We start from the raw sequence: 27,118 nt of genomic DNA, 5'->3' as shown, positions 1-27,118 counted from the left end.
CGGTTTTCTGCCAACATCTTTCCTGACTTTTGCTGCGGTGACAGCGTTGCTTTGGCCTGGATGATTGATTTAAATTCCTCATATTTCTGAAGAATGATTGTCTGTTCCTCCAGTGAGAAATACGCTGATCAGCAGGCTTTCTCCATGTTTGCCATTGGTCAGACGCTGCAAACCCCGCCCCTTTTATGTGAGCGCGCACTGATCCAGATTGGAAAACCCTGGCTGCAGTTAGACTTGATAACCAGCTTCCTTACAGCTGATCTAGATTGGGAATGTCTTGATAAGTCAAACCGGCTAGCGGAGAGATATCCCGGCCTTGTTAATCCAGCTTCGTCGTACAGGCCTCTGGTCTAGAGTCAGCCTCTAGTTAATGACATTCATGGACCTGGTTCTGATCAGTGATCAATAATTAATGATCAATAACATGCATCATTGGTGGTTCAACAGTTTAAACACGTCTGAACATCTCAGCATTTCCTCTAGTTTATGAAAATGGTTCAGTAATGGAGTATTGATCTTATCATCATCACTCATCATTCTCCTGCTGGGATCAGTTCTGGATGTTTTCCTGGTTTCTCCTTTCTCTAAGCTGTTTGTGATGAAATGTTAATAAAAGTGATAAATGAACATGTCAAACATGAAATCATTCTTCTGTTGACCAAAATATAATAAAAATAAACATCTTTAGCCAAAATGTCTAAAGTTTACAGCATTAAAAGCATTCATTCATTCTAATGGGGGTCATGGAGAGGTGGAGGTGTCATTAGGTCAGAGAGCAAAGGTTAAAAATGAACAAAGGTCTGAAAAACTACCAATGTCTACTTCTTTACAGTCTGATATTTATATTAACAGTCTGTTTATATTTATAGTCTGATATTTATATTTACAGTCTGTTTATATTTATAGTCTGATATTTATATTTACAGTCTGTTTATATTTATAGTCTGATATTTATATTTACAGTCTGTTTATATTTATAGTCTGATATTTATATTTACAGTCCGATATTTATATTTACAGTCTGTTTATATTTATAGTCTGATATTTATATTTATAGTCTGATATTTATATTTATAGTCTGATATTTATATTTATAGTCTGATATTTATATTTACAGTCTGATATTTATATTTACAGTCTGATATTTATATTAACAGTCTGTTTATATTTATAGTCTGATATTTATATTTATAGTCTGATATTTATATTTATAGTCTGATATTTCTATTTACAGTCTGTTTATATTTATAGTCTGATATTTATATTTACAGTCTGTTTATATTTATAGTCTGATATTTATATTTATAGTCTGATATTTATATTTATAGTCTGATATTTATATTTACAGTCTGTTTATATTTATAGTCTGATATTTATATTTATAGTCTGATATTTATATTTATAGTCTGATATTTCTATTTACAGTCTGTTTATATTTATAGTCTGATATTTATATTTACAGTCTGTTTATATTTATAGTCTGATATTTATATTTATAGTCTGATATTTATATTTATAGTCTGATATTTATATTTACAGTCTGTTTATATTTATAGTCTGATATTTATATTTATAGTCTGATATTTATATTTATAGTCTGATATTTATATTTACAGTCTGTTTATATTTATAGTCTGATATTTATATTTATAGTCTGATATTTATATTTATAGTCTGATATTTATATCTACAGTCTGATATTTATATTTACAGTCTGATATTTATATTTAAAGTCTGATATTTATATTAACAGTCTGTTTATATTTATAGTCTGATATTTATATTTATAGTCTGATATTTATATTTATAGTCTGATATTTATATCTACAGTCTGATATTTATATTTATAGTCTGATATTTATATTTATAGTCTGATATTTATATTTACAGTCTGTTTATATTTATAGTCTGATATTTATATTTATAGTCTGATATTTATATTTACAGTCTGATATTTATATTTATAGTCTGATATTTATATTTACAGTCTGTTTATATTTATAGTCTGATATTAATATTTATAGTCTGATATTTATATTTACAGTCTGATATTTATATTTACAGTCTGTTTATATTTATAGTCTGATATTTATATTTATAGTCTGATATTTATATTTATAGTCTGATATTTATATTTACAGTCTGTTTATATTTATAGTCTGATATTTATATTTATAGTCTGATATTTCTATTAACAGTCTGTTTATATTTATAGTCTGATATTTATATTTATAGTCTGATATTTATATTTATAGTCTGATATTTATATCTACAGTCTGATATTTATATTTATAGTCTGATATTTATATTTATAGTCTGATATTTATATTTACAGTCTGTTTATATTTATAGTCTGATATTTATATTTATAGTCTGATATTTATATTTACAGTCTGATATTTATATTTATAGTCTGATATTTATATTTACAGTCTGATATTAATATTTATAGTCTGATATTTATATTTACAGTCTGATATTTATATTTATAGTCTGATATTTATATTTATAGTCTGATATTTCTATTAACAGTCTGTTTATATTTATAGTCTGATATTTATATTTATAGTCTGATATTTATATTTATAGTCTGATATTTATATCTACAGTCTGATATTTATATTTATAGTCTGATATTTATATTTATAGTCTGATATTTATATTTATAGTCTGATATTTATATTTACAGTCTGTTTATATTTATAGTCTGATATTTATATTTATAGTCTGATATTTATATTTACAGTCTGATATTTATATTTATAGTCTGATATTTATATTTACAGTCTGTTTATATTTATAGTCTGATATTTATATTTACAGTCTGATATTTATATTTACAGTCTGTTTATATTTATAGTCTGATATTTATATTTATAGTCTGATATTTATATTTACAGTCTGATATTTATATTTACAGACTGTTTATATTTATAGTCTGATATTTATATTTACAGTCTGTTTATATTTATAGTCTGATATTTATATTTACAGTCTGATATTTATATTTATAGTCTGATATTTATATTTAGTCTGTTTATATTTATAGTCTGATATTTATATTTATAGTCTGATATTTATATTTACAGTCTGTTTATATTTATAGTCTGATATTTATATTTATAGTCTGATATTTATATTTACAGTCTGTTTATATTTATAGTCTGATATTTATATTTATAGTCTGATATTTATATTTACAGTCTGATATTTATATTTACAGACTGTTTATATTTATAGTCTGACATTTATATCTACAGTCTGATATTTATATTTATAGTCTGATATTTATATTTACAGTCTGATATTTATATTTACAGTCTGTTTATATTTATAGTCTGATATTTATATTTATAGTCTGATATTTATATTTACAGTCTGATATTTATATTTACAGTCTGTTTATATTTATAGTCTGATATTTATATTTATAGTCTGATATTTATATTTACAGTCTGTTTATATTTATAGTCTGATATTTATATTTATAGTCTGATATTTATATTTACAGTCTGATATTTATATTTACAGTCTGATATTTATATTTATTGTCTGATATTTATATTTACAGTCTGATATTTATATTTACAGTCTGATATTTATATTTATTGTCTGATATTTATATTTACAGTCTGATATTTATATTTACAGTCTGATATTTATATTTACAGTCTGTTTATATTTATAGTCTGATATTTATATTTATAGTCTGATATTTATATTTACAGTCTGTTTATATTTATAGTCTGATATATTTATATTTATAGTCTGATATTTATATTTACAGTCTGATATTTATATTTATAGTCTGATATTTATATTTACAGTCTGATATTTATATTTATTGTCTGATATTTATATTTACAGTCTGATATTTTTATTAAGTCTCATATTTATATTTACAGTCTCATATTTATATTTATAGTCTGATATTTATATTTATAGTCTGATATTTATATTTACAGTCTGATATTTATATTTACAGTCTGATATTTTTATTAAGTCTCATATTTATATTTACAGTCTCATATTTATATTTATAGTCTGATATTTATATTTACAGTCTGATATTTATATTTACAGTCTGTTTATATTTATAGTCTGATATTTATATTTATAGTCTGATATTTATATTTACAGTCTGATATTTATATTTATAGTCTGATATTTATATTTATAGTCTGATATTTATATTTACAGTCTGATATTTATATTTATAGTCTGATATTTATATTTACAGTCTGATATTTATATTTATAGTCTGATGTTTATATTTACAGTCTGATATTTATATTTACAGTCTGATATTTATATTTACAGTCTGATATTTATATTAACAGTCTGTTTATATTTATAGTCTGATATTTATATTTATAGTCTGATATTTATATTTACAGTCTGATATTTTTATTAAGTCTCATATTTATATTTACAGTCTCATATTTATATTTATAGTCTGATATTTATATTTACAGTCTGATATTTATATTTATAGTCTGATATTTATATTTATAGTCTGATATTTATATTTACAGTCTGATATTTATATTTATAGTCTGATATTTATATTTACAGTCTGATATTTATATTTATAGTCTGATGTTTATATTTACAGTCTGATATTTATATTTACAGTCTGATATTTATATTTATAGTCTGATATTTATATTTACAGTCTAATATTTATATTTATAGTCTGATATTTATATTTACAGTCTGATATTTATATTTATAGTCTGATATTTATATTTACAGTCTGATATTTCTATTAACAGTCTGATATTTATATTTACAGTCTGATATTTATATTTATAGTCTGATATTTATATCTACAGTCTGTTTATATTTATAGTCTGATATTTATATTTACAGTCTGTTTATATTTACAGTCTGATATTTTTATTTATAGTCTGATATTTATATTTATACTCTGATATTTATATTTATAGTCTCATATTTATATTTACAGTCTGATACTTATATTTTTACTCTGATATTTATATTTACAGTCTCATATTTATATTTACAGTCTGATATTTTTATTAAGTCTCAAATTTATATTTACAGTCTCATATTTATATTTATAGTCTGATATTTATATTTACAGTCTGTTTATATTTACAGTCTGATATTTTTATTTACAGTCTGAGGTTTATATTTATAGTCTATTTATATTTATTGTCTGTTTATATTTATTGTCTGATATTTTTATTTACAGTCTCATATTTATATTTACAGTCTGATATTTTTATTTAGTCTCATATTTATATTTTTACTCTGATATTTATATTTACAGTCTCATATTTATATTTACAGTCTGATATTTTTATTTAGTCTCATATTTATATTTACAGTCTCATATTTATATTTACAGTCTCATATTTATATTTACAGTCTCATATATATATTTACAGTCTCATATTTATATTTACAGTCTCATATATATATTTACAGTCTCATATTTATATTTACAGTCTCATATTTATATTTACAGTCTCATATATATATTTACAGTCTCATATTTATATTTACAGTCTCATATACATATTTACAGTCTGATATTTATATTTATAGCCTGATACTTATATTTATAGTCTGTTTATATTTATTGTCTGAAAATATATTTACAGTCTTATATTTATATTTTTAGTCTCATATATATATTTTTAGTCTCATATTTATATTTACAGTCTGTTCATATTTATATTTTTTGTCTCATATTTATATTTTTAGTCTCATATTTATATTTATAGTCTGTTCATATTTATATTTTTTGTCTCATATTTATATTTTTTGTCTCATATTTATATTTATAGTCTGTTCATATTTATATTTTTTGTCTCATATTTATATTTTTTGTCTTATTTGGTCCAGAGGGACACAGACGTGGATGTAGAAATGAAAATGACGCCATGGAGACAGAGAGTAGTCAGGAGGCGGTTGTCAGGTCATCAAAAATAATTTAATCACATCTGGATCATTGTACAGCGTAGAAAACAACAGTTGAAGGACGTCTTCTCCTCTTCCTCACTCTTTAATGACAAAAAGAAAAAAACAGATTGCACATGTCTGCAGCACGTTAGCCACATTAGCATGGTTAGCATGGGCGTCCTGGATCAGTCCCTGTGATAGTCTCTCCCTCTCTTTTAGGGGGGCGGAGCCAAACATTAAACTAGAGAGAGGGGGGAGGGGCTCCAACACTGAAACAAAAGTCTGGCTTTTCCTCAGGAGACAAAGAAAAGACAACGTGCAGATTCTCATCCTCAAACACAGACGGGGTGAGGGGGGGTCAGACGGGGGTCAGACTGGCCCGACCCCCCAGAGAAATCAAACATGGAGAACTAAAAACAGGAGAAGAAGAAACCACTCAGCAGCAGATACTTACGGTCATGATGGCGGCGTTATAAGAGGCTCCGGGGGGGGCGCCGTCTCCCCTCCACCCTCTGACTGAGGAGTTCATGGGGCAGATGGAGGAGAGGAGGTGAGGATGGGGGAGGCAGCGGGTCGACATGCATCAACACAGGTGAGAGGGTCAAAGGGCATCAGAGGCTAGACCGGATCAGACGATCTACGATCAGACGATCAGAGACTTTAACAATCAGAGGCTAGACCGGATCAGACGATCTACGATCAGACGATCAAACATGGAGAACTTTAACAATCAGAGAAGAAGAAACTGGGCGGATCAGACGATCTACGATCAGACGATCAGAGACTTTAACAATCAGAGGCTAGACCGGATCAGACGATCTACGATCAGACAATCAGAGACTTTAACAATCAGAGGCTAGACCGGATCAGACGATCTACGATCAGACGATCAGAGACTTTAACAATCAGAGGCTGGAGAGGAGGCGAGAGATCAGGCGATCAGAGACTTTAACAATCAGAGGCTAGCGGATCAGGCGACATGCATCAGACACAGGTCAGAGACTTTGACAATCAGAGGCTAGACCGGATCAGACGATCTACGATCAGACGATCAGAGACTTTAACAATCAGAGGCTAGACCGGATCAGACGATCTACGATCAGACGATCCACCATCAATGATCAGAGACTTTTACAATCAGAGGCTAGACCGGATCAGACGATCTACGATCAGACGATCCACCATCAATGATCAGAGACTTTTACAATCAGAGGCTAGACCGGATCAGACGATCTACGATCAGACGATCCACCATCAATGATCAGAGACTTTTACAATCAGAGGCTAGACCGGATCAGACGATCTACGATCAGACGATCAGAGACTTTAACAATCAGAGGCTAGACCGGATCAGACGATCTACGATCAGACGATCCACCATCAATGATCAGAGACTTTTACAATCAGAGGCTAGACCGGATCAGACGATCTACGATCAGAGACTTTAACAATCAGAGGCTAGACTGGATCAGACGATCTACGATCAGACGATCAGACAATCTACGATCAACGATCAGAGGCTAGACCAGATCAGATGATCTACGATCAGAGACTTTACAATCAGAGACTAGACTGGATCAGACGATCTACGATCAACGAAAAGAGACTTTTGCAATCAGAGGCTAGACTGGATCAGACGATCTACGATCAGACGATCAGAGACTTTAACAATCAGAGACTAGACCGGATCAGACGATCTACGATCAACGAAAAGAGACTTTTGCAATCAGAGGCTAGACCAGATCAGATGATCTACGATCAGACGATGAGAGACTTTAACAATCAGAGGCTAGACCAGATCAGATGATCTACGATCAGACGATAAGAACTTTAACAATCAGAGGCTAGACCGGATCAGACGATCTACGATCAGACGATCAGAGACTTTAACAATCAGAGGCTAGACCGGATCAGACGATCTACGATCAGACGATCAGAGACTTTAACAATCAGAGGCTAGACCGGATCAGACGATCTACGATCAGACAATCAGAGACTTTAACAATCAGAGGCTAGACCGGATCAGACGATCCACCATCAATGATCAGAGACTTTTACAATCAGAGGCTAGACTGGATCAGACGATCTATGATCAGACGATCAGAGACTTTTACAATCAGAGGCTAGACTGGATCAGACGATCTACGATCAGACGATCAGACAATCTACGATCAACGATCAGAGGCTAGACCAGATCAGACGATCTACGATCAGACGATCAGAGACTTTAACAATCAGAGGCTAGACCGGATCAGACGATCTACGATCAGACGATCAGAGACTTTAACAATCAGAGGCTAGACCGGATCAGACGATCTACAATCAGACGATCCACCATCAACGATCAGAGACTTTTACAATCAGAGGCTAGACCGGATCAGACGATCTACGATCAGAGACTTTAACAATCAGAGGCTAGACTGGATCAGACGATCTACGATCAGACGATAAAAGACTTAAAAAATCAGAGGCTAGACTGGATCAGACGATCTACGATCAGACGATAAAAGACTTAAAAAATCAGAGGCTAGACTGGATCAGACAATCTACGATCAGACGATCAGACAATCTACGATCAACGATCAGAGGCTAGACCAGATCAGATGATCTACGATCAACGATCAGAGACTTTACAATCAGAGACTAGACTGGATCAGACGATCTACGATCAACGAAAAGAGACTTTTGCAATCAGAGGCTAGACTGGATCAGACGATCTAAGATCAACGATCAGAGACTTTACAATCAGAGACTAGACTGGATCAGACGATCTACGATCAACGAACAGAGACTTTTGCAATCAGAGGCTAGACCGGATCAGACGATCAACGATCAGACGATCAACGATCAGAGGCTAGACCAGATCAGATGATCTACGATCACAATCAGAAACTTTAACAATCAGAGGCTAGACCGGATCAGACGATCTACGATCAACGATCAGAGACCTTTACAATCAGAGGCTAGACCGGATCAGACGATCTACGATCAACGATCAGAGACTTTTACAATCAGAGGCTAGACCAGATCAGACGATCTACGATCAACGATCAGACAATGTACGATCAACGATCAGAGACTAGACCTGATCAGAAGATCTATGATCAATGATCAGAGACTAGACCGGATCAGACTATCTACGATCAGATGATCAGAGACTTTAACAATCAGAGGCTAGACTGGATCAGACGATCTACGATCAGACGATCAGGGACTTTAACAATCAGAGACTAGACCGGATCAGACGATCTACCATCAACGATCAGAGACTTTTACAATCAGAGGCTAGACCGGATAAGATGATCTACGATCAACGAACAGAGACTTAAACAATCAGAGGCTAGACTGGATCAGACGATCAACGATCAGAGACTTTTACAATCAGAGGCTAGGCCGGATCAGACGATCTACGATCAGACGATCAGAGGCTTTAACAATCAGAGGCTAGACTGGATCAGACGATCTACGATCAGACGATGAGAGACTTAACAATCAGAGGCTAGACCGGATCAGACGATCTACGATCAGACGATCCACCATCAACGATCAGAGACTTTTACAATCAGAGGCTAGACTGGATCAGACGATCTACGATCAGACGATCAGACAATCTACGATCAACGATCAGAGGCTAGACCAGATTAGATGATCTACGACTAACGATCAGAGACTTTTATAATCAGAGACTAGACCGGATCAGACGATCTACGATGAACGATCAGAGACTTTACAATCAGAGACTAGACTGGATCAGACGATCTACGATCAACGATCAGAAACTGTTACAATCAGCATCTAGACCAGATCAGACAATCCACGATCAGCGATCAGAAACTTTTACAATCAGAGGCTAGACCAGATCAGAGGATCTTAGATCAGACGATCAGAAACTTTTACAATCAGAGGCTAGACCGGATCAGACGATCTACGATCAACGATCAGAAACTGTTACAATCAGCATCTAGACCAGATCAGACAATCCACGATCAGCGATCAGAAACTTTTACAATCAGAGGCTAGACCAGATCAGAGGATCTACGATCAGACGATCAGAAACTTTTACAATCAGAGGCTAGACCGGATCAGACGATCTATGATTAGACGATCACGATCAGAGGCTAGACCGGATCAGAAACTTTTACAATCAACGATCAGAGACTTTTACAATCAGAGGCTAGACCGGATCAGACGATCAACGATCAGGGGCATTTTAAATAAGAGGCTAAACCAGATCAGACGATCGACGATCAGAGGCTAGACCGGATCAGACGATCTATGATTAGACGATCACGATCAGAGGCTAGACCGGATCAGACAATCTGCAATCAACGATCAGAGACTTTTACAATCAGAGGCTAGACCGGATCAGAGGATCTACGATCAGATGATCAGAAACTTTTACAATCAGAGGCTAGACCGGATCAGACGATCTATGATTAGACGATCACGATCAGAGGCTAGACTGGATTAGACAATCTGCAATCAACGATCAGAGACTTTTACAATCAGAGGCTAGACCGGATCAGAAACTTTTACAATCAACGATCAGAGACTTTTACAATCAGAGGCTAGACCGGATCAGACGATCAACGATCAGGGGCATTTTAAATAAGAGGCTAAACCAGATCAGACGATCGACGATCAGAGGCTAGACCGGATCAGACAATCAACGATCCAAGATCAGAGACTTTAAAAATAAGAGACAAGACCGGCTCAGACAATCAATGATCAGAGACATTTAAAATAAGAGGCGAGACCAGATCAGATGATCAACGATCAGACGATCTACGAGCAGAGTCATGACGGTTAAACTACGTTTACATCAGAGATAAGACCAAATTAGACGATGATGATCAACAATCAGAGAGCTGATGGTTAATCTGAACAGAGATCTCCCAACAATATCTCTCTGACTGACTTTTCCAACTGTTACCAACTACGGCCGACTGTATGACATTAATGCAGGGAAAAAGACCCCAACATCGTCCGTCTTTGATGATGCCATCCTTTCCAGCTTCTAAATCATTCCATCCTTGCCTTTCACACCCAGACCAGTCCAGCCCTGTTGTTACTCCAGTCTAACCAGTACTCCACTAGATATCTTGTCTGAATAGAGTATCAGTGTTTCCTTTAAAGCATATTTATGATAACATGAGGAAGAAAAGCTGTTAAAGAAGCTCTGCTAGCCTCTCAGCTGGTGGCTAACTGTCTCCCATTCATTCTTATGAGTATGTAGAGATACCAGACCAGTCAGAGAGGACGAATGGACCGATGTTAGAATCAGAGGAGGGACGGGGAGTCCTGATACCAGAGTATGGACCCATGGACTTAAGTGACATCAGCTGGTATCAGGATGACCAGGATGCAGCGCTAACGCTAAGTGTAAATAAAGGGTCAGATATGAGAAAGTAACTTCTACTAGCCGTCTTCAATCCTCAAACACAAAGGAGAACGTTAAAGTTTAACAGTCGCTGCTCTAACCCCGCAACATTCAGTGTGTACTTAGTGTGTGTTCTGAGAGTGTGTTTATTACATCTTTCCACAGGTCAGCACACAGTGGAAGGTTCTGGAGAGCCTGCTGGTAGAGAAGTCGAACCTAGGAGAGAAAAACACAGAAAATAAAAGAGGGAGAGGAGGAGAGGGACCATACAGACCAGCAGGATTCATGTCAGAGCAGGACGGAGAGAAATTAAAATTAAATTTAGGAATAACCAGATAAATAAAGAGACAGACAGATAAATCAGACATCAGCTGATCTAAAACCTGCAGGAGAACAGACCAGACTCAGTTACAAGAGAAAAACACCACTGATGAGTCAGAGAACAGCACAAGAGCCGTGACATAAGAACATCCTCACCTCTGATGGCTCCTTCAGCTCTCTCTCCACAGCGATCGCTCTGTAAGGAACAAACACACGTCACTCTTCACCGTAGCAACTGAGCCGCAATCTTTAAATCACCTTAGCAACTGAGCCGCCATCTTTAACAGCCACAGTCATGGTGATTTACTACTCTGATATCGGCCCTACTTTAACAAACACATCGTCACATACAATGTAGCAACTAGCCTCAGGTCAAGATAGATCCCCGTAAAAACAGTCATCTGCACAGGTCCAGACAAGATAGATCTAAGGCCCGGACCCTGGTCCCCTATCAGACTGTGGTTTTTTTCTCACTCACATCCTCCAGCTGGACACGCACTGAGGAGCGTTGGTCGTCAACATACGGGACTGGAACTTCAACTGCTCCATGTTTCCATCCTTCCACTCCTGCTGCAGCAACCTGAGAGGAAAAAACACAGTAGCCACGAGGGCAACGTCAGACTCAGGGACCAAATCTAGAAAAAACACAGTAGCCACGAGGGAAATGTCAGACTCAGAAACCGACTCTAGAAAAAACACAGTTGCCACGAGGGCAACGTCAGACTCATAGACCGACTCTAAAAAAGACACAGTAGCCACGAGGGCAACATCAGACTCAGAGACCGACTCTAGAAAAAACACAGTAGCCACAAGGGCAATGTCAGACTCAGAGACCGACTCTAGAAAAAACACAGTAGCCACGAGGGCAACGTCAGACACAGAAACCGACTCTAGAAAAAACACAGTAGCCACAAGGGAAACGTCAGACTCATAGACCGACTCTAAAAAAGACACAGTAGCCACGAGGGCAACATCAGACTCAGAGACTGACTCAAGAAAAAACACAGTAGCCACAAGGGCAATGTCAGACTCATAGACCGACTCTAGAAAAAACACAGCAGCCTCAAGGGCAACATCAGACTCAGAGACCGACTCTAGAAAAAACACAGTAGCCACGAGGGCAACGTCAGACTCAGAAACCGACTCCAGAAAAAACACAGTAGCCACAAGGGAAACGTCAGACTCAGGGACCAAATCTAGAAAAAACACAGTAGCCACCAGGACAACGTCAGACTCAGGGACCAAATCTAGAAAAAACACAGTAGCCACGAGGGAAATGTCAGACTCAGAAACCGACTCTAGAAAAAACACAGTAGCCACAAGGGAAACGTCAGACTCATAGACCGACTCTAAAAAAGACACAGTAGCCACGAGGGCAACGTCAGACTCAGAGACCAAATCTAGAAAAAACACAGTAGCCATGAGGGAAACGTCAGACTCCGAGACCAAATTTAGAAAAAACACAGTAGCCACGAGGGAAACGTCAGACTCAGGGACCAAATCTAGAAAAAACACAGTAGCCACGAGGGCAACCTGAGACTCAGAAACCGACTCTAGAAAAAACACAGTAGCCACAAGGACAATGTCAGACTCAGAGACCAAATCTAGAAAAAACACAGTAGCCACAAGGGCAACGTCAGACACAGAGATCAAATCTAGAAAAAACACAGTAGCCACGAGGTCAACGCCAGACTCAGAGACCGACTCTAAAAGCAAACACAGTAGCCACGAGGGCAACATCAGACTCAGAAACCAACTCTAGAAAAAACACAGTAGCCACGAGGGTAACGTGAGACTCAGAGATCGACTCTAGAAAAAACACAGTAGCCACGAGGGCAACGTGAGACTCAGAGACCGACTCTAGAATAAACACAGTAGCCACAAGGACAACATCAGACTTAGGGACCATATCTAGAAAAAACACAGTAGCCACGAGGACAATGTCAGACTCAGGGACCAAATCTAGAAAAAACACAGTAGCCACGAGGGAAACGTCAGACTCAGGGACCAAATCTAGAAAAAACACAGTAGCCACAAGGGAAACATCAGACTTAGAAACAGACTTTAGAAAAACACAGTAGCCACGAGGGCAACATGAGACTCAGAGACCGACTCTAGAATAAACACAGTAGCCACAAGGGCAATGTGAGACTCAGAGACCGACTCCAGAAAAAATCCAGTAGCCACAAGGAGAACGCCAGACTCAGAGACCAAATCTAGAAAAAACACAGTAGCCACGAGGGCAACATCAGACTCAGGGACCAAATCTAGAAAAAACACAGTAGCCACGAGGACAATGTCAGACTCAGGGACCAAATCTAGAAAAAACACAGTAGCCACGAGGGAAACGTCAGACTCAGAGATCAAATCTAGAAAAAACACAGTAGCCACGAGGGCAACGTGAGACTCAGAGACCGACTCTAGAAAAAACACAGTAGCCACGAGGGCAACATCAGACTCAGAGACCGACTCTAGAAAAAACACAGTAGCCACAAGGACAATGTCAGACTCAGAGATCGACTCTAGAAAAAACACTCTAGCATTGAGGACAACGTCAGACTCAGAAACCGACTCCAAAAAAGACACAGTAGCCACAAGGGCAACATCAGACTCAGAGACCGACTCAAGAAAAAACCCAGGAGCCACGAAGTCAACGCCAGACTCAGAGATCAACTCTAGAAAAAACACTCTAGCCTTGAGGGCAACGTCAGACTCAGAAACCGACTCCAAAAAAGACACAGTAGCCACAAGGGCAACATCAGACTCAGAGACCGACTCTAGAAAAAACACAGTAGCCACGAGGGCAACGTCAGACTCAGAGACCGACTCCAGAAAAAACACAGTAGACACGAGGTCAACGCCAGACTCAGAGATCGACTCAAGAAAAAACACAGTAGCCACAAGGGCAACATCAGACTCAGAAACCGACTCCAAAAAAGACACAGTAGCCACAAGGGCAACATCAGACTCAGAGACCGACTCTAGAAAAAACACAGTAGCCACGAGGGCAACGTCAGACTCAGAGACCGACTCTAGAAAAAACACAGTAGCTACGAGGGCAACAGCAGACTCAGAGACCAAATCTAGAAAAAACACAGTAGCCACAAGGGCAACGTCAGACTTAGAAACAGACTCTAGAAAAAACACAGTAGCCACAAGGGCAACGTCAGACTTAGAAACAGACTCTAGAAAAAACACAGTAGCCACAAGGGCAACATCAGACTCAGAGACCGACTCCAGAAAAAACACAGTAGACACGAGGTCAACGCCAGACTCAGAGATCGACTCAAGAAAAAACACAGTAGCCACAAGGGCAACATCAGACTCAGAAACCAACTCTAGAAAAAACACAGTAGCTACGAGGGCAACAGCAGACTCAGAGACCAAATCTAGAAAAAACACAGTAGCCACAAGGGCAACGTCAGACTTAGAAACAGACTCTAGAAAAAACACAGTAGCCACAAGGGCAACGTCAGACTTAGAAACAGACTCTAGAAAAAACACAGTAGCCACGAGGGCAACGTGAGACTCAGAGACCGACTCCAGAAAAAACACAATAGCCATGAGGTCAACCTCAGACTCAGAGAGCTAGTCCTCAGAAACCCCACCTGCGTATGAGTACCTACCTCAGGCCCAGCTCTGTGTTGTTTGGCATGGAGTATCGGAGTCTCTCCAGGAGCAGTGCATGCTGGGACTGAGGCAGACAGCTGAGGTAGAAGGAGATCACCTGAGGAGTAAACAGGTGAGGATGCGTCAGCCTTCAATAATCCAGAGTTAAAGAGTGTTTTCTTTAGTCACAGTTATCTTTGGTGCAGGTGTGATTCATCTGTACCTGGCTGATCCAGCTGTAGGGGCGGGGCTACAGAGCTATTAAAGTCTAACAGGTATATTACATGGATCCCTACCTTATTATGAAAGGTGTAGCAGCTCCAGAAGTGGGCGGGGTTATAGGGGACCTGTAGTCTGGAGGGGACGGTGCTCAGACAGCGATGGACAAGATCAGAGAGCATCTTGGCGTGATTGTGGGAGGGGCTACGAGCCTGCAGGCTGCTGCTGAAGGTCAGGTAACTGTAGGTGGACAGAGACGGGCTCAGTGGGGAGCAGATAATAAAGGATATTGATCAGATCAATGAAAGGATCATTGAGTACAGATGTAAACAGACTGACTCCATCCACAGCGTGTGCAGCTCCTCCAGAGTCAGAGACGACCCCAGCGCTCTCTCAAAGGCGTCCTGAGCGTCGTCCTCAGAGCCGTACAGCCACTGCCAACGACTACACAGACAGCATTAGAATAAACGAGAGAATTAGGGGTGGAAACCACCGTTTCATCCCCATACCAGTTTCTGGTCTCTGAAAATCTGCCACATAGGATTTCACCTGGCTAACGACTGTCAGGCTTCTGTGTTGAATAAAAACATCAGACATGCGCTATAATCCCACATTTTCTCATGTCTTTAACCACGGGCCCTGATAAATTATCATCATGACTGTTAACATTTATGTTAAAACGTGTTGATTTCAAACAGCAAACATTTTTATTCCCTCACGTCACTCTAGAGCATTGGTGTGTTTCTGTGTTCTCTTGACTTTGATGGCGTCAATCAAAATAGCAACACACAATCCTTTCTCAATAAAAGTTTTTAATGTGTTCAAATGGAGCTGGAAATAACAAAGTTCATCTCTTCTGCACCTGCTCTCATCAAGACCTTGACAGGAACTGCATGTCTGTATAAAATTCAAATAAAGGACTCTATTTCATAGGGAGGGTCAACACCACCAGGTATGTCAAGAAAACAGCTGATGCTCAACCTTGGGGTCGGGACCCCTATTTGGGGTCGTGAGACACTGAGAGGGGGTCTCCAGAAAGGGCTGGACAATTAATTGAAATTTGATAGTGATTTCAATTTTGGCTTCTCACGATCATAAAAACATTATAATTGAAGAAAAAAAATTAATGTGCCGCACGGCGTGGTGTGTATGCAAGTTCCTACACTGTAAAAGCACCGTGAACGCACCTGGCTGCAGCAAGCGTGACGTATGTGGATCAATAATACAAAGGGCGAGCGATTAAAAACATGACAGAACGGCACCCTTTGGTTGAGAAGAAGGGTAGGACATGGTAGGACAATTTGCATGTTGCAAATTTTGCAAGTTTTACAGGAGTGCATGTAGATTGGGTATTTAATTTTATTTATTGTTTTTTATTATTATTTAATATATTATTATTATTATTTTACTTGTTACTAATTTATTTTTTATTGTTCTTTTAAGTTGTGGTTCAATAAATACTCAAGTTTTGCAATCAATGAATAATCGTGTTTATTGATTGTGATTTCAGTATCAATCAAAATAATCGTGATTATTATTTTTGCCATAATCGTCCAGCCCTATCTCCAGATGCTCTAAAAAAACTAAGAACATTTTTTAAATTACACGGTTGCCACTTTGAACTTATTTTGGTCAGTTTTAAACTCTTCCGCCACTTTTTTTGCCACTTCTAAACCAATTGTTGCCACTGGAGCTTGATGTTGCCTCTGCTGGCCCATTATTGCCACTATTAAACCCTTTTTACACCCAATTTCTTCCATTTTAACTACATTCCACCATTTGATACGCCCAATTTTGGTAGTTTAACCAATTTCTGCCAGTTTTGCTTTCTCAGTTAACACTTTTTTGCAAGTTTATATCAATTTTCCATCCCATTTCACCAAATTTCCACCTATTTTTGCCAAATTTATAACCATTTCACCCACATTTTAACTCCCCTATACCACTATTTATGCCAATTTTTGACACTTTAACCCATTTTTGCTGTATTTATCTAATTTTTGCCACTTCTAACCCATTTCTGCTATTCTCAAAATCCAACTTCACCATTTCCACCATTTTTTGACATTATTAACCCATTTTAGCGATTCTTAAACCATTTTCATTTTATTTTGGACAAAAAGAAGGCTTTCTACTACACACATTAATAAATAAAGATTACTGTTGTTTAGGATAAGAGTGGTTATTATTCAGGTTAAATAGAAAATATGGATATCACAGCTTAACTTTATAATGGACCATGGTTTTGCTGACATCCATGGACCCCCAGTTTGGCTGGGTGCCAGAAAGCTCTCCCCTTTATCCCCCTAATGGACGGCCTTACTATTCTATAATGCTCATGGCTGTTCAACCACCTTCAGGTCCAGTGGGGGTCCCTGGTCTCTGGCATCTTTATTTTGGGGGTCATGGACTGAAAAGGTTGAGAACCTCTGCTCTAAAGCACCAACCTGGACTTTTTCTGCAGCCCTTTATAATTGATCTACATTTCTATGTTTTCTCATTTCAGATTTTGTTCTTGAGTTTATTCACACTCGTGATATTTCTGCTGTCAGCTCTCAGACTGACACTGGAGCCATAGATAGTTCATCTGTAGTTGTTTGGACATCATGAGATTTAAATGAGGTTAAATATGTGCCGTATGATGTTAGAGTGGGGAATACTTTTATTTTTCATTTATTTCAATCTTGATTTTAATAAACTGAGAGGTTAGACAGTTTTATTTCTGATGACACTCCTGTGATGAGCAGCCTCATGATAACGATGGTGGGGGTATACAGAAAACAGCTGTTCTGCTTATATTTTTATGACAAATCTAGCAATGACGGTGAAATAAAGTCAGCCTATCAGAGGAGACGTGCAGCGGCGGCATTAGTTCTGTGGTCGTCTAATCTGACAGCCACCGTCCTATCACACAGAGACCGTGGCGTCAGACCTCAGCAAGCGGTTTGGGTACAGACCAGTGAATGAGGTGGAGGTGGGCGGTCTGCTGACTCAGCTGCTCCTGAAGCTCTCTGATGATTGGTCCTTTCAGGACATTGTTGGAGGGGAAGCCCAGGATGTGTCTGAAACAGGAAGCAGGCTCAAAGTGGGGCTGTGTTTAACGTGATCATAAATGGACACGGTTAGCAGGTCGTACCTGAGCATGTCTATGGGGGGCTTCTGGCTCTGCTGGTCCTCACACAACGACAGGATGAAACCTCTGAACAGAGGAGAGACGGCGCTAGACTGCTCCTGAAACATGACAGCACACGCTCAGATAGAAAGGTCACATGATCACAGGATGAACACAGCTACCAGAGACACTCCTAAACTTCATCTGGACTCTAAAAGAACCAGCAGAAGTTCACAAACCCCGCCCTCTGCTGAAAAGGTGGCTGAACACCTGAGCTCACCTGGCTCATGAGGAAGCAGCAGCAGTGGTAGAAGACCTCGGCATTGTCGGGACACTCGGCCAGAGCGTTCAGCCACATGCTGACGGCCTGATCCGTGTCTCCTTTCCTGATGTGGAGGTTGGCCAGAGCGTCTCTGAGAGCGCACGAGTCAGGACACAACGCCAGCAGAGACTTGCACAGAGACACGCCCTCATCGTACCTGCAGGAGGACGGCCAACACACCTTTAGGTCACGTTTACAACACAGAAACAAGTCTCTGAGAATGGGGGAGGGTTTGGTTTAAAAACGCTCAGACAACAGAAACATCAGAAAAATCTACACGTCACGCTCTCTCCGAGTTTTACAACAACAAGGACTCCACAGAGACATCATAGTCTCTGAGCAGGGGCGGGGCAAACGCTGTGACATCAGAGGTTAAAGGTCAGATATCAGGGAGCTCACCGTTGCAGCAGCGTGTGAAGGAGGATGAGGTTCCTGTGCAGAGGCAGACAGGCCAGCGCTCTCTCGCTCGGAGACACCAACTCATCGCTGCACTGACTGATGCCGTCTGACAGGAAGAGGAAGAGCAGACTGTAACAGAAACCTACCAAAATAAAAGCCTCTGTCTTTGATAGGATCAGCCGATTACCCTCAAACAGAGCGATGAGGATGTCGGGGGGCGTGCTGACGTCCTGCGGCGTCCTCCAGGGCAGCAGGAAGGACTCTCTGCTGACCAGCCTGGACGGACCAGACTCTGCGGGGTCGTAGAGACTCGACGGCAGCCGGTCGAACTCGGTCAGATGGATGTAGGAGAGCCAGAGGAGGGCCCGGTCTGACAGGGTCAGGTGGTCTGCTATGCTTCTGTCATGAGCCGACTTCAGAGAGCTCTGGGGGTTATAGATTTATGTTTGAAAGCCTCATTTACCCCGCTGTAGTCTACACCTGTCCCTCAGCCTGCAGTCACATTTGAACTAAAGTTGGCTCCTCACTTCAGGATTTTAGGCCTCATTTGAGTAAAAAGCCTTTATAATGTTGGATTCTGTCTAAAATCATCGGCTTATTAGTGGGGATGCTGAGTAAGCATCCACACTATTGATATCCACGTCGGCCATTTTGAACTTCATTAGGGGCTCGGGGCAACGGCAAAGTCATTCGCAAAAAACTGCGAAAAAAGTCCCATCTGAAATGAATGGGGAGAGGGACGATGAAACCACAAAAATAGGGTTTTTCACCACCCCTACTGCTTCGCCATACTTTCACCTACAGAGATCATTCAAACTTTAAAACGCAGGTATTTTTGTCCTGTCTTCAGGAATGTCTTTGTTATGATGATGGGGTTTACAGTTTTCGACAGGCAAGTCTTCAAATCTCCTGTGTGTTGAGTGAAAATGCTTAAAAATCACCCTGCTAGAGTGGGTGATGTCATCACCCCAGAGTGTGAGAGAGCCAACACATCAACTGAGACTTTTGCGACCAACTAGTGATCACGGCCACAAATCTAACACCACACACATAAAAAATAGATCAAAATGGAGAAAATCTTGTCCCGCTACTGTGGAACCAAGAACCAAAGCCATATCATGTGCAGTTTTGGCATGAGAGGACCGACTGTCCCAAGTACGCTGACACCTCTCTGATCTGCTGCAATGTTACCAAATCTGATAAATTTGCCTAAAGAGTCTGAAAGTTGCCCGTTTTTAGATCGCCCTCCTGGCCTCATTTCTTGCACAATCAACACCAAAATTACATCACAGCTAGTTCCAAGCCTGCAGATGCTCACGCTGAAATCCGTTTGATGATACCATTTACGGTTTTCACACATGGAGAGGAGAAAGAGACTGTGTTTACAAGCAAAAATCACCCAAAACTACTCTCTGCTGTCTCAGGTGTAACTGATCTGTAATCAGTGATGCGTAACCGTGCAGGCATTAATTACCATGGCAACAGCAGCTCTGGTGCTTTGATGATGTCATCATTGATTGACACACACATACAGCCCTCAATGAGCTCTGATCACGCACACATGGAGCTGCTCCAATAAAGCAGCCCATTTAAACAATGCTTTAACAGGATGGTGGGTGGCTTCTCATCCACATACAGTCCCCCATAAAGCCACACATATATCCCATATGAAGTGAATGGGAGAGATTGTTCATTTGTATGTGTTAGCGTGTGAAGCACGCATTGGTGTGTGTTTCTGTGTTCTCTTGACTTTGATGGCGTCAATCAAAATAACAACACACAATCCTTTCTCAATAAAAGTTTTTAATGTGTTCAAATGGAGCTGGAAATAATACAATTCATCTCTTCTGCACCTGCTCTCATCAAGACCTTGACAGGAACTGCATGTCTGTATAAAATTCAAATAAAGGACTCTATTTCATAGGGAGGGTCAACACCACCAGGTATGTCAAGAAAACAGCTGAGGCTCAGTTGCCAGGTGATCAGCATCAGCTAATCAGGCCACATGACTAAAACACATGAATGAAGTCTCCTGTCATGTACAGTGTTTCTCAACCATTTCACCGTGTCATTGTCCGGCTACATGCTGCTTCAGCTTGGACTTGGACATGACCTTGTAATGACAAGTCAGGCTATTGTCATAAATGGCCTTGCGATGAAACCGGCTCCGCCCCCCGAGCCCCTCTCGCAATTTCCGTTTGAGGAAATTGTCTAGTTATTATTCTTCTTCCGCTCCGGCTATCTCCTCCTTCATACTTCGTCGTATCGACACCGTTTGAACTTCAAAAAATCCCGTTTCTCCGCCATTCGACTTCTATGACTTTTCTCATTTCTAACTTTTATAATTTTTAAAATATTTAACTTTAACAATGTTAAACAGATGGCAAAATTTCACTAAATCTGCCCTTTGGCACTCCTTGGGCTATTTTCACTGTTTTACTCTCATACTCTTCAGCGTCTTGTGCAGAGTTTTGCGGACTATAATACTCTTTTCTACTATTTATACTTTTTGAACTATCATGCTGTTTGCTGATCACACTTTTTCAACAGTTTGGCTCTCAGACGTTTTAGAGTGAGACTTAGAGTGATGACATCACCGCCAGAGTGTGGCTGGATTCTTAAAAACTAGGGGCAGCTCTGCGAACAAACTGCTCTCCTGAGACAAATATTGGCTCCAGAGAAATAGTTTTAACAGCAAAATGTAGCTAAACGTCTCCTCTTGCTCACAAACAAGATTTCAGGTCAGTAGGATTAACAGTTTTGGCACAGTGATCTTCAAAGCGTGACTAACTCCTCTATAGCTCTTCATCTGCAGCAATGCAATTTTTGATCAAAGACTCCTGAGTGAGAGCTTTCGGTACCACTGTTTTTAACTCGCTCTTGTAGCATGATTTTTCACTTCCCACACATAAAAAACACATCACTGCGTTCATCAACTTCTGCTGATTCTCAGGACCCCTTCAGTTATCTGCTAGGTTTTACAAGTCCAGCTTAAATTGACTTTGTTTGAGTGCATGTACTGGCCACTAAACTGAGCAGTGCAGTTTTAACAGAAACTAACCCAGGTGTTTCTAACTTGCTTTGATCTGAGCTCAGACTTAATTAATGATGATGTCATGCAGGCACTCGCTACCATTGCAACCTTGGAGCCCTACACACAAATGAATGCATCAACGCTCCCCTTTACTACCAAATACATGTGGCTTTTACTGTAATGTATTTTAAACTGTAAACGAGTGATATTTAATGTGTGGCTCTTTTGTGATTATTTGTGGCTCTTTTATGTCTAAATTTTAAATATATTTCCCCCAGAAAACTTTGAAATAGGGAAACTTCTTTGCCCATTTTTCACCATTGTTGCCACTTTTCACCCATTTAAGCTACCTTTTGCAATTAAATACAACCTTTTCATGTGTTTGAGTCCTTTTCCTTCTTAGAGGCTACTTTAAGCTATTGTTATGCTACTTTGAGCTATTTTAGGCTACTTTGAGCTATTCTTATGCTATTTTGGGCTATTATAGGCTACTTTGAGCTAATTTTATGCAATTTTCAGCTCTTTTTAGGCTACTTTGAGCTATTTTAGGCCACTTGCAGCTATTCTTATGCTACTTTGAGCTATTTTAGGCTACTTTAAGCTATTCTTATGCTACTTTGAGCTATTTTAGGCTACTTTCAGCTAATTTTATGCTATTTTCAGCTATTTTTAGGCTACATTGAGCTATTTTAGGCCACTTTCAGCTATTCTTATGCTACTTTCAGCTATTTTAGGCTACTTGAGCTAATTTTATGCTATTTTCAGCTATTTCTATGCTGCTTTGAGCTATTTTTAGGCTACTTTGAGCTATTCTTAAGCTACTTTGAGCTGATTTAGGCTACTTCAGCTATTCTTATGCTACTTTCAGCTATTATAGGCTACTTTGAGCTATTTTTGGCTACCTTCACCTAATCTTTGCTACTTGAAGCTATTTTAGGCTACTTTGAGCTAATCTTATGCTATTTTCAGCTTTTTTAGGCTACTTTGAGCTATTCCTATGTTACGTTGCACTATTTTTGGCTACTTTGAGCTATTCTTATGCTATTTTCAGCTCTTTTTAGGCTACTTTGAGCTATTCCTACGGTACTTTCAGCTATTATAGGCTACTTTCAGCTATTCTTTTGCAACTTTTGGCTATTTTAGGCTACTTTCAGGCAATCTTATGCTATTTTCAGCTCTTTTTAGGCTACTTTGAGCTATTCTTATGCTACTTTCAGCTATTTTAAGACTACTTTGAGCTATATTTATGCTACTTTCAGCTCTTTTTGAGCTATTCTTATGCTACTTTCAGCTATTTTAAGACTACTTTGAGCTATATTTATGCTATTTTGAGCTATTTTTAGGCTACTTTGAGCTATATTTATGCTATTTTCAGCTATTTTTCGGCTACTCAGAGCTTTTCTTTTGCTGTTTTCAGCTATTTTATGCTACTTTGAGCTGTGTTTATGCTACTTTCAACAATTTTTAGACTACTTTGACCTTTTATTTGGCTACATTGAGCTATTTTCAGGCTACTTTGAGATTAGATTTGGTTAATCGTGTTTGTTACCTGTATGATAGCCAGCGCACTCTCCATGCGTCCGGTGAACACATTGAGCTGCACCCTGTACAACAGCGCCTCCATCAGGTGGAAGGAGAGACTCTCTGAGGAGGAGGAGGAGACGAGGAACTGCAGCAGACGCTCGCACACAAAGTCCTTCCCTTCAAACGAGCTCTCCAGGGTCAGATACTGTAGAGACAGGATCGTGTTAGACTAAAGCAGCTCTGAGCATGCTCAGAACAGAGGAGAATGAACTAGAATCATTATGTGGTTCCACCAAGCATACTAGTCCAGGTCAGTATGGTGCTCCAGCCAGAACTGGGAAAGACACCAAAATACCAGATCTAAACTGTCCCACTGTTGGTGAACTTATCCAACATTAAAGGGCGGAGCTAGACTCACTGCTGTCTGCTGATTGGTTAACGGCTGATGAAAAAAGGATAAACAGACTGGTACTACCAAAGGCTGTTGCCATCAATGTGTTTGGAGAAAGAATGATGGGGCAGAAGAGTCTGACGTTAGAAACAACAAAGGCTGTCCAACAGAGGCTTGACATCCTCTTGAAAGGCAAGGAGGGAATGTTCTGAAAGCTTTGATGACTTCTTTAGAGGCAAGAAGGGCATGTCTGTAAGCTTTGATGACATCATCTTTAAAGGCAAGAAGGGAATGTTCTGTAAGCTTTGATGACATCTTTAAAGGCAAGGAGGGAATGTTCTGTAAGCTTTGATGACATCCTCTTGAAAGACAAGGAGGGTACATTTCATAAGCTTTGATTACATCATCTTTAAAGGCAAGAAGGGAATGTTCTGTAAGCTTTGATGACTATCATCTTTAAAGGCGAGAAGGGAATGTTCTGTGAGCTTTGATGACATCATTTTTAAAGGCAAGGAGGGAATGTTCTGTAAGCTTTGATCACATCATTTTTAAAGGCAAGGAGGGAATGTTCTGAAAGCTTTGATGACTTCATTTTAAAAGGCAAGGAGGGAATGTTCTGTAAGCTTTGATGACATTGTCTTCTTTAAAGGAAAGGAGGGAATGTTCTGTCAGCTTTGATGACATCATTTTTAAAGGCAAGGAGGCAACGTCTGTAAGCTTTGTTGACATCATCTTTAAAGGCAAGAAGGGAATGTTCTGTAAGCTTTGATGACATCTTTAAAGGCAAGGAGGGAATGTTGTGTAAGCTTTGATCGCATCATTTTTAAAGGCAATGAGGGAATGTTCTGAAAGCTTTGATGAAATTATCATTAAAGGCAAGGAGGGAATGTTTTGTCAGCTTTGATGACATCATCTTGAAAGGCAAACAGGGAATGTTCTGAAAGCTTTGATGACATCATTTTTGAAGGCAAGGAAGGAATGTTCTGTAAGCTTTGATGACTATCATCTTAAAAGGCAAGGAGGGAATGTCCGGTAAGCTTTAGGAGTTTTTTTTTTTAATGTTGTTTTACAGACATGAAAAAGTCTCACTGGTTCTGAATGAAGAGCTGACAGGAAGCAGAAAGACTTGCTCTGTTCTGTAAGCTTTGATAACATCATTTTTAAAGGTAAGGGGGGAATGTTCTGTAAGCTTTAATGACATCTTTAAAGGCAAGGAGGGAATGTTCTGTAAGCTTTGATGACATCTTTAAAGGCAAGGAGGGAACATCTGTAAAATTTGATTACATCACCTTTGATGGCAAGAGGAGGAATGTTCTGAAAGCTTTGATGACATATCATCTTTAAAGGCAAGGAGGAATGTTCTGTAGGCTTTGATGATATTATCTTTAAAGGCAAGGAGGGAATGTTCTGTAAGCTTTGATCACATCATTTTTAAAGGCAAGGACGAAATGTTCTGTAAGCTTTGATGACATCATCTTTAAAGGCAAGGAGGGAATGTTCTGTCGGCTTTGATGACGTCATTTTTGAAGGCAAGGAGGGTATGTTCTGTAAGCTTTGATCACATCATTTTTAAAGGCAAGGAGGGAATGTTCTGAAAGCTTTGATGCCATTATCTTTAAAGGCAAGGAGGGAATGATCTGTCAGCTTTGATGACATCATCTTGAAAAGCAAGGAGGGAATGTTCTGAAAGCTTTGATGACATTATCTTTAAAGGCAAGGAGGGAATGTTCTGAAAGCTTTGATGACATCAGTTTTGAAGGCAAGGAGGGAATGTTCTGAAAGCTTTGATGACATCATCTTGAAAGGCAAACAGGGAATGTTCTGAAAGCTTTGATGACATCATTTTTGAAGGCAAGGAAGGAATGTTCTGTAAGCTTTGATGACTATCATCTTAAAAGGCAAGGAGGGAATGTCCGGTAAGCTTTAGGAGTTTTTTTTTTTAATGTTGTTTTACAGACATGAAAAAGTCTCACTGGTTCTGAATGAAGAGCTGACAGGAAGCAGAAAGACTTGCTCTGTTCTGTAAGCTTTGATAACATCATTTTTAAAGGTAAGGGGGGAATGTTCTGTAAGCTTTAATGACATCTTTAAAGGCAAGGAGGGAATGTTCTGTAAGCTTTGATGACATCTTTAAAGGCAAGGAGGGAACATCTGTAAAATTTGATGACATCACCTTTGATGGCAAGGAGGGAATGTTCTGAAAGCTTTGATGACATTATCTTTAAAGGCAAGGAGGGAATGTTTTGTAGGCTTTGATGATATTATCTTTAAAGGCAAGGAGGGAATGTTCTGTAAGCTTTGATCACATCATTTTTAAAGGCAAGGACGAAATGTTCTGTAAGCTTTGATGACATCATCTTTAAAGGCAAGGAGGGAATGTTCTGTCGGCTTTGATGACGTCATTTTTGAAGGCAAGGAGGGTATGTTCTGTAAGCTTTGATCACATCATTTTTAAAGGCAAGGAGGGAATGTTCTGAAAGCTTTGATGCCATTATCTTTAAAGGCAAGGAGGGAATGATCTGTCAGCTTTGATGACATCATCTTGAAAAGCAAGGAGGGAATGTTCTGAAAGCTTTGATGACATTATCTTTAAAGGCAAGGAGGGAATGTTCTGAAAGCTTTGATGACATCAGTTTTGAAGGCAAGGAGGGAATGTTCTGAAAGCTTTGATGACATTATCATTAAAGGCAAGCAAGGAGGGAATGTTCTGAAAGCTTTGATGACATCATCTTTAAAGGCAAGGAGGAAATGTTCTGTAAGCTTTGATGACATCAATTTTGAAGGCAAGGAGGGAATGTTCTATAAGCTTTAAAGACATTATCTTTAAAGGCAAGGAGGGAATGTTTTGAAAGCTTTGATGACATTTTCTTTAAAGG

The 27,118-nt window shown here is 38.6% G+C and overlaps 1 protein-coding gene across 4 annotated transcripts in view; it reads right to left on the bottom strand.

The window, feature by feature from the left end:
• Positions 1–6,948: 6,948 nt before the first annotated feature.
• Positions 6,949–27,118, bottom strand: part of LOC121515267 (zinc finger C3H1 domain-containing protein-like) — a 64,883-nt gene continuing 44,713 nt past the window's right edge. For 3 of the 4 annotated variants that reach the window (XM_041795945.1, XM_041795947.1, XM_041795946.1), the window contains exons 23-34: positions 23,877–24,056; positions 19,481–19,718; positions 19,294–19,399; positions 18,853–19,051; positions 18,597–18,691; positions 18,418–18,522; positions 15,800–15,904; positions 15,538–15,700; positions 15,259–15,359; positions 12,111–12,212; positions 11,789–11,828; positions 6,949–11,527 (exon numbers count right to left, since the gene is read on the bottom strand). In XM_041795945.1, the coding sequence (XP_041651879.1) occupies positions 11,423–11,527; positions 11,789–11,828; positions 12,111–12,212; positions 15,259–15,359; positions 15,538–15,700; positions 15,800–15,904; positions 18,418–18,522; positions 18,597–18,691; positions 18,853–19,051; positions 19,294–19,399; positions 19,481–19,718; positions 23,877–24,056 (1,539 nt within the window). In that variant the 3' untranslated portion in view covers positions 6,949–11,422. The remainder of the gene's footprint in view (positions 11,528–11,788; positions 11,829–12,110; positions 12,213–15,258; positions 15,360–15,537; positions 15,701–15,799; positions 15,905–18,417; positions 18,523–18,596; positions 18,692–18,852; positions 19,052–19,293; positions 19,400–19,480; positions 19,719–23,876; positions 24,057–27,118) is intronic. The other variant, XR_005992363.1, reaches the window with a different exon arrangement.

The sequence above is a fragment of the Cheilinus undulatus genome, linkage group 9 (genome assembly GCF_018320785.1).
Source record: "Cheilinus undulatus linkage group 9, ASM1832078v1, whole genome shotgun sequence".
In the NCBI taxonomy this organism is placed as follows: Eukaryota; Metazoa; Chordata; class Actinopteri; order Labriformes; family Labridae; genus Cheilinus; species Cheilinus undulatus.
Note: the sequence above shows the minus strand (reverse complement) of the source record. Positions and strands in the feature narration are given on the sequence as shown.